We start from the raw sequence: 9124 nt of genomic DNA, 5'->3' as shown, positions 1-9124 counted from the left end.
GTTAACAATAAATAACTATTAACTAAAGGTTCATTAACTCTCTATTTACCAATATTTACCCTTTATAGAGGATGGTTATTATAAAGTGTAACCCATAACTGTAATTAATTACAATTACGCCATTACAATTATAATTGACCCCAACCCTGGTCTGCTATGATGTGATTGTTTTCTGGTCATTTCAGTTTTTTTTTTATAGTTTCACACTGTCCGTTAATCATTTTAAAACAAAATATAATAATTTACTCAGTAACTGTTGGGTGTAGAAATGTAACAAACTACTTTACTTCTTTTAAAACATACGTAAGTACAAGTAAAATTACTGATATAGTCAAAAACAAACTCATTAACGTGAGTACTTTTCACCTCTGGCTTTATAATGCACATTTAGTCTTTTAAAGGACAGTATGATGAAAAATCACTTTATAATGTTTGTGTTACTGTACATTTCTTTAGCCTCATTCTGAGGGCCACAGTTAATAAAGTTATGTCTCATCCCTTTCTTGTATTTCCACATTTTGTAAAAAGCCATCTTCAAACGGGCGAGTTGGATTTTTATTACGTTGTGACGTCATCTTTAGAACAGTTCTATGTTGAGCTGTAGTCATGGTTACTCAGAAAAACATCACAGTAGCACAATTTCTACATGACTCACTGCATTTGTTCCACACTGTGAAAAGCGTCTAAAGCCAGTCTGATCTCCGGTAGTAACTGACCACTAGGTGTCCTCAGAGAGCACACTTAAAGACCTCGGTGAGTTTCTTCTAATATTCTAAACTGATATTCCTGAATCAAGTTAGTAAAAACTGCTTGTTTTATAATATTGTAAATGTATTTACATATTCAGTGATAATCTGTAAACCCAAATAATAGATTGCCTCAATTTAAATAGATAGTTAATGAACCTTTAGTTAACAGTTATTTACTCTTAATAAACAATGAAATGATAGTTAATAACGCTTTTTAATTATTTGTAATGCTATAATTAATGTTATATTAACAGTTTATTGATTCACACATTATAGCCTATTATACACTTTATAAAGTGTTGGTTAATGATTAACAAAGGATTAGTAAACCTTAGTTATGGTTTATAAAACATCTATAAACATCACATAGACATGGACCAGATATTTGTTAATGATTTATAAATGTTTTATGAAGCATCTATTATCATTATCTGGATGGTTATTATAAAGTTGGAACTGAAGATTATTATCCCTTACTAATGCTTTATAAAGCATCTATAAACATGTTTTAGATAGATAATTAATACTTTACTCATGGTTAATAATTAGTTTCTAAATAATCTACAATCATTATCTGGATGGTTATTGTAAAGTTGGAACAGATGTTTATAATACTTTGTAAATGGTTAATAAATACTGTAGAGCATCCATAAACATTAGTTGAATTGATGTTTATAAACTGTTAAAAATTGCTTTATACATGGTTTATAAACAATTTAAATATATGTTAATGACTATTGAAAAGTTGCAACTAATTCTTGTAATTTTTATAACTAATTTTAAGTTGATAAACTTAAAAGGCAAAATTTTCCAGAACTTGGAATGTCTGGCTTCTAGTACTTTTTGATAACAGTTAAATTAACGTGTTATATGATTTGAGTTTATTTTTTCAATAATCCCTATTTGAAACAGCAGAAATAATAGGCCTATCATTCGTAGCATGTAATTACTCAATTCTATTAAGTTCTATTTAAGTTGTGTTTTTAAGTTGTGCGTACTTATGAACAAATATACATTTACTCAAAATTTAGTTAAAGTTACTCAAAAAAGAAGAAAATGTTACACCAACCTGACATAATCAAGTTAGTCAAACTTTTTCTGTAACTTTGAGTATAAACTACTTAATCTATTTAAAGTCTTTGAACGCTGAGGTTTACAGTGTAAATAAGATGATATTGCAAAGTTATTGTGGTTTTGTGTGAGTGTTTTTTTAACGTCCTTTAGTTGTCATTTTGTGTATTTTGAGGAGTTTTGTGCATTTTTTGTCATAATGTTTGTTTTTGGAATAGTTATGAGCAATTTTATTATTACTCTGTGTATGTTGTTGCTTGTTTTTATTTTGTGATTTCAAATTAATTTTGTCATTTTTTTCCCCCAGTTGTTTTGTGTGTTTTGAACTGATTTTGACTCATTTAGTATATTTAGTAAATCATCAGTTGTTTACATTCTACAAATCTAGCTTTGCTGGTGTGATTTACTTCCACTTTGTCATTTGATGAATCAAAAGAGTGATTATAAACAGTGATGAACAGTGTTGTGGGGCGCCGATTGTAAAGTTGCACATGCGAACATAAACAGCAAGTTTTTGCAAAATTTTGCAACAAACCACGTTTAAAAAAAACGTGATTTTTTTTTTTTTTTTTTAATGTTGCTTTTGACCAAATTTACTGCAATGTTTGAGTGAAATTTGTGATATTTGCTTTTCTCTTAAAAACATGTCAATGTTAAATCTAAATCAAAATGTTAAATATGAAATCTAAATGTAAATGTTGAATATTAAATCTAAATTTAAAAGGTATAGCTAACGTTACATTTAAATCTAAATGTTAAATTTCGATGTTAAATCTAAATGTGGAGCGCAATGACTCTGTCTGAATAGATCACGAATAATGACATTTCATTTTGGTACTTCTGGTGAATTGGCATATTAGCAAAATATTTAGTTTCATCCGTGACATTTAGATTTAACATTTAGATTTAGCATTTAAATATAACAATAATACTCAATATTTAGATGTACATTTAACATTTAGATTTAGCATTTAGATACAACATTTAGATTTAATATTTAGATTTAGCATTCAACATTGACAAATTTTAAGAAGAAAAATAAATATCACAAATTTCACAAACATTGCTGTAAATCTGGTCACACATAATAGACAAAAAAACGTGGTTTGTTGCTGAAAAGTTGCTGTTTATTTTTATCTTGGTAATTGTACAATCAGCGCCCCATACAATGTGATTTGGTGTCAGTGTGAGTGAACAGACTTTATCAATCTCAGATGTTCTGGTGTTTTCCTTCTCTGTCTTTCAGTCATGCCTCGTCGTAGCGCTCGCCTGATCTCTCGTGGATATTACAAAGCGGACAAAGAGAGCAACTTTGGGACGGTGAACCAATCATATAATGACACTGTCCAGTACGTTTCCTCCTCTCTGGGTTCACATGTGTCTGAGGCTAACAGGCCCACTATGATATCAAAGTCATTCTCTTTTACTTTGTCTTCCTTAGGAATTTCAGGAGGAAATGTGGACGACCCAAATCCAGGAGCAATGTTGAATCTGCCCCTGCCCATACAGAGCAACAAGACGATAACAACGATAATCCTAGTTTTCGTCCTCCTGCAGTAAATGCGTTGCTCAGCAGTTGTATGATGAAGCCGTGTTTTCTAATTCTACTCCCCCTTCTACTTTTAAGTGAGTACCAAACTTTGGATCTCATTTGAATGTTGAAACATGTCCTTATTGTGGGACGTCAGAGGTTTTTTGGTCCTGACCTTGTAAACAGAGTTGATTTGATTGGTATTCTTCAGTATTGGTTATTCACCATTTGGAATACGTAGAAAATCTATTCATTTGTGACTAATCCCACACATGTGAACCCCAGACAGTGATGATCCTTCTTATTTCTAAACATAGAAGAGGATGTATTAATTAAAATATGTATGGAAACCACACCAGAGAGGATTAAACGTACTTGGCACATGTGTCAACAGTTGGGTTCACAATATGGATATTATACTGGCATCAGAAAATTCTAGAAGGCCTCTCTGTTGGACTTTTTTTTTTGGCGATTTTCTAAAGTAGACCAATGAAAAAGTTCCATTTCTACCTCAGCATTTTACCGACCAATGTCGATACCAGAAACACACGAATGTCCACAAAAGCATCCAATCGTGATTACTGGTTTCAACTACCTCGCTGATGTTTTCCCCCAAATTATGGAGAAATTATTGTTGGCAAAGTAAATCACTTAAAAAGAAGAATTATCATTGGAAATGACAGAGATCTGCACAACACAGACTCAGGTTAAATGGGTAAAACACCGTCTTCTTCTGACAAGATGATTGACATGTCAAAAAAGAGAAGAGGGATGCGCATGTAAACAGATTTTGAAACAAAACAGTAATAAACACACAGGTGATCACTGTCTTTATATCTCACAAACATTTAGATTTGTTATTAAACATTCAGATATCACATTTAAATTTAACATTGACATATTTCTGCGTGAAAAAGAATCACAAACATTGCTGTAAATCTTTTCAAAATTGACAAAAAAAAATCACATGTTTTTTAAACTCGAGATCTAATTTGAATGTTGAAACATGTCCTTATTGTGGGACGTCAGAGGTTTTTGGCTCTGAAATGAAACAACAGAGATGATTTGATTGATATTCTTCAGTATTGATTATTCACCATTTGGAATACGTAGAAAATCTGTTCATTTGTGACTAATCCGCCCTGTTTTTTCCAGGTTTTTGGTGGCTCTGTCCCTTCTGCACCCCCTTCATCGCCTCTATCTTCCCAGACCTAGCAGTGTATGGTCAACCTGTTCCTATTCGTCAGGTAGGACTCACACACAGTTGATCTGCAGTTGGGTGTTCTACAGGAAACACCCAATACACGTTTAATATTACACATTACACACACGTGGTCTTTATCTTAGACCCACATTGACTTTGATTCCATTGGCACACCATAACCCTACTGGGTTAACAGATACAAAACAAACCTAAATATAGCAATCTTGATTTTTCCTTATACAGTACGTCACTTTAAGTTAATGAGTTCTCTGACTATGTTCAAAAAGTCTTAAAAAAACAAAATGCTTTGCACCTATTGAATCATTAAGTTGATGAATAGTGCTGTTATTATATATTGTTATATAGGTTGTTAAAATGAATGTTTACTCTTTGTATTGTATTGTATATGTTTGAAGACGACCAAAAACAAATAAATGTCAATTAATGACGTGTTTCCGTTCAGGACGCCTTGTACGCTGATGTTGAAGCTAAGATGGATCATTTTTTGGTGAGAATTGAATTTAACATTTGACTTTTATCAAAGTGTGTTATAGTGTTATTATAGTGAAGGTGTGATGTAGCTATATTGAGCAATCTGATATAACATGTGTTATCTGTGTTTGTTGCAGGCGGACATGTGGCAGGATTACAAGCATCTTCTTGCAGAGGTCAGCATTTCTCTCTGACTATTTAACTCTGACTTTTTTTCTCTTCCTCTATTGGCTGTGCTTTGAGTTTGGAGCTCAATTACTGTATTTGTTAAACAATGTCAGTTTGGGATTTGGATGAAAAGTGGTTCCTGATCTGCTTTACATGTGCTACACTGACATCTAGTGGTGACAATTTTATAGCAGCTAGAAATGTTGACATCAGAGAACTCTACACGTGGGACTGATGCTGTTTATTTTCCAGACAAAGCACGGAGTGCAGCTGGACATGGTGGATTTGAAAAAGCACCTGAAGGACGTGAACGCGAACAGTCGTCTGAATCTGAAACAGGAGATTTCTGCTCTGGACAAACAGATCTCTGACTACCACAAGGAGGGCCAATCAGCTGCTGCCAGTTTGATGTTAAAGATCGAGCGTTTGGAGGCTGAGAATGCCAAGGTAAGTGATTCAGGAGGCCCTGCTGGGATTTCAATAGCAGAGTTTTAGTCTCTGATGGAGTCTGACCTTCTTTCTGTCTCAGCTCAACGAGGAGATGTCGTCCATCAAACTGACCCCGCCTCCAGTCCCAGAACCTGACACCAGCTCCTCTCCTGTCCATCATCTCACCCCAGAGCTGGAGCAGGCCATGGAGAACTGGTTCAGTGCCCGTGTGCAGGTAGAGATCACACACCTGTACATAGTTTGTCTGTCAACAGTGTCATCATTTACTGTGAATGTGAAACAGGAGCACGAGGCCACCCGACCGAGCCAAGGCACCGACAGTGAAAGTCCATGGGCTGACAGAATGCCAGACTTTACTTTGGAAAGTCAAGGTGAGAAACGTGTATTGGAATTGTTGTATTTCTCAATCCGAGGCTCCAAGGTTCGAGACAATGTTTAAACTCAGGGGTTATTGGATCTGTGACACATCTTTTTATGACACACTTTGTGTGTGTGCATGAGTATGTGCTTGCATTTGCTTGTGTTTCTGTAGGTGGCAGTGTGATCAATACCAGGTGTTCAGAGACGTACCATCAACGCACTGCCTATTTGAACATTTTTGGTTTCCTGTTCTGGTATCCGTCAGAGAGTCCACGCGTTGTTATTCAGGTAACACACACACACACACACACACACACACACACACACACACACACACACACACACACACCCACACACTATACTATGGAGTCTCTAAATTGCCCGTAGGAGTGAATGCGAGTGTGAGTGGTTTTCTGTCTGTGTGTTGCTCTGCGATGGACTGGCAATGACCCCCTCCTAGCACCCAGTGTGAGCTGGCAGACCCCCGCGACCCTGAAAAATAGGAACAAGTGCGTCCGAAAATGAATGGATGGATGACCTATATTATGTAAAAACATCCATCCATCTTCAACCACTTATTCGTGGTCGGGTCACCGGAGGTCCAGACTAGCCTCTACCCAGGCACTTTGTCCAGCTCTTCTCGGGGGATCCCAAGGCGTTCCCAGGCCAGCTGAGACATAGTCTCTCCAACGTGTCCTGGGTCCTCCTCGGGTCGCCTACCGATGGGACATGCCCTGAACACCTCACCAGGGAGGCCACTTGGGGCAATCTAATCTGGTGCCAGAGGAACCTCATCTAGCGGCTCTTCTCACCCTATCTCTAAGGAGCGCCCCATCCTCGGGCCTGGCTCCAGGGAGGGGCCCCGGTGGCCCTCTGGGCAGGGTACACTTGACACTGTTGTTTTTCTTCATGGGCTTTCTGAACCGCTCTCTGTCTGACCCTTCCCCAGGACCAATTTTCCATGGGAGACCCTATCAGGGACAATGCAGTTGCTCCAAACAACATAGCTCCTGGGGTCATTAGGGTACTTAAACCCCTCCACCACGATAAGGTGGAGGTTCAAAAAAGTGTAAAAACAAATCAGTAGTATATGACTTTAAGTATTAGTCATATATCATGTGATTCAGCTTGGTTTGAGCATACAGTTCTTTTAAAATCTGTATTTTTTTTTCTGGTAGAAAGTTTCCATTGACATTGTAAATGTAAGAACTTGATAAAAATCAAGCATCGTGTCCTGATTTTTGTTGTCACTTTAGATGTGATCTGAGTATTTGATTGTGCTGCTGTTTCCAGGGCCACCCCGTACTTCTGCCTGGTAAATGCTGGGCCTTCCACGGTGCGCAGGGCACGCTGGCCATCTCCCTCTCCCACCCTGTGAGCATCACCCATGTGACCTTGGATCACCTGCCACGCTACAAGGCCCCCACGGGCCGTATCGACTCCGCCCCCAAAGACTTTGAAGTTTACGTAAGTGCTCACACTCTATACAGGTTTCACAACATGAAACTGCGTGAACGGTTAGCATTGTGGTTCTGACGTTGTGAGTGTGAAGCAGGCACTGCTGCAGTGACGTTGGCGGCCACAGGTGGCAGCACTCTGACGTCAGTGACTGTTTGTGTTTCTGATGCAGGGGATGACCAATGAGAACGAAGAAAGAACTCTGCTGGGAAGGTTCACTTATGACCAGTATGGAGAACCAACGCAGACCTTTGAGCTGCCTGTAAGTCCTTCACTCTACGACACACGTGTCCAACCCAAGGTTCGGGGGCCAAATTAAGTGCAGTGGAAAAACATGAATCATTGCGTAAATGACCAAATGATTAATCTTTATATCTCAGCACCTCCAAATATGCAAAGTCAATGAAACTACAATATTTACTGGGCTCACAGTTTTTACCAGTATTATATCGTGACTGCAGTCGTTTTTAATATCAAATTATGGAAAAATATCAGAATTTTATAAAATTCTGCAACTTCTCACAAAAGGCTACAAAAAAAAAAACACTTGTCACAAAACCAATGTAATGTAAAGTGAAGATCCTGCATGGACTGGCATCTGCCATCTGTCATTAATTGCTTAGTTATCGTCCATGTTCTACATACTTAAAATATTATTGATAGATGGAAGTTTGAACTCAGGCACATTATTGTTGAAATGATTTGTTTTCCTGCTTTTAATCTTTGAAGCCCACTTAAGATCAAACTGCTCTGTCTTTGTCAGCTGAACTTAAATGAGTTCAGATCCTGCTCGAGAAGACATGAGGTCGTCATGTTGTAAAACACTGTCTTCTTTTCGTCCTACAGAGTCCAAGTGACGTCCATCACTCTGTGGAGCTGCATGTCCTGAGTAACTGGGGTCAGGATGAGTTCACATGTCTCTACCGCTTCCGTGTGCATGGAAAAGTGGTATCAACATGATGCCGAGAGGAGATCAAAACATCCTGTTGAAATAAATAATGTTTCCCTGTGAAATTTCTATTTTGCTCACCACCCTGGATGCCACAAAAACCAAAAAACAAATAAAGAGAAAAGTACAGTAACAATAATTGTAATAATTTAGAAAGTAATAAAGATAAATATAAATATGTACAGGCATAGGTAGCATAGTGGTTAGCACGTCCGCCCCACAGCAAGAAGGTCCTGGGTTCAAGCCCTGGGGTGGACTTGGGTCCTTTCTGTGTGGAGTTTGCATGTTCTCCCCGTGCTGCGTGGGTTTCCTCCGGGTCCTCCGGCTTCCTCCCACAATCCAAAAACATGACTGTAAGGTTGATTGGAGTCTCTAAATTGCCCATAGGAGTGAATGAGAGAGTGAATGGTTGTCTGTGTTGCCCTGTGATGGACTGGCGCCCTGTCCAGGGTGTACCCCCGCCCAGCGCCCTATGAGAGCCGGAGATTGGCACCGGCAGACCCCCGCGACCCTGTTAAATGGGAATAAGCGGGTATGAAGATGGATAAATATGTACACGCTGGAAAAGATAGAAAAGTCAAATATACATAGTGAAACATAACCAGTCCTGTTGGCTGTTGAGGAGTCTGATGGCAGAGGGAAAGAAGGAGTTCCTCAGTCTGGTGGTCCTGCATTTCACACTTCTGTACCTC

The 9124-nt window shown here is 38.1% G+C and overlaps 1 protein-coding gene across 1 annotated transcript; it reads left to right on the top strand.

Annotated features, from left to right (window-relative positions):
- The first annotated feature begins 636 nt into the window (after positions 1 to 636).
- On the top strand, positions 637 to 8537 carry LOC114469233 (uncharacterized). Its single transcript, XM_028456517.1, has 13 exons — positions 637 to 753; positions 3067 to 3169; positions 3262 to 3446; positions 4507 to 4598; positions 5019 to 5063; positions 5185 to 5223; positions 5468 to 5662; positions 5745 to 5879; positions 5949 to 6036; positions 6198 to 6313; positions 7319 to 7492; positions 7656 to 7745; positions 8330 to 8537. The coding sequence occupies exons 2-13, from the start codon at positions 3069 to 3071 to the stop codon at positions 8441 to 8443; spliced, it is 1374 nt and encodes a 457-aa protein (XP_028312318.1). The 5' UTR covers positions 637 to 753; positions 3067 to 3068; the 3' UTR covers positions 8444 to 8537.
- Positions 8538 to 9124: the final 587 nt, after the last annotated feature.

Source organism: Gouania willdenowi, chromosome 1 (assembly GCF_900634775.1).
Source record: "Gouania willdenowi chromosome 1, fGouWil2.1, whole genome shotgun sequence".
Taxonomy (NCBI): domain Eukaryota; kingdom Metazoa; phylum Chordata; class Actinopteri; order Blenniiformes; family Gobiesocidae; genus Gouania; species Gouania willdenowi.
The sequence above is the reverse complement of the archived record's forward strand: the minus strand, read 5'-3'. Positions and strand labels throughout refer to the sequence as shown.

Bases quoted from the DNA above. Each gene is read 5' to 3' on its own strand.
- LOC114469233 (XM_028456517.1), top strand. From the start codon at position 3,069: ATGCCTCGTCGTAGCGCTCGCCTGATCTCTCGTGGATATTACAAAGCG. The intron at 5,224-5,467 runs GTCAGCATTTCT...TTTATTTTCCAG, and splicing joins ACAAGCATCTTCTTGCAGAG to ACAAAGCACGGAGTGCAGCT. The intron at 5,663-5,744 runs GTAAGTGATTCA...TTTCTGTCTCAG, and splicing joins TGGAGGCTGAGAATGCCAAG to CTCAACGAGGAGATGTCGTC.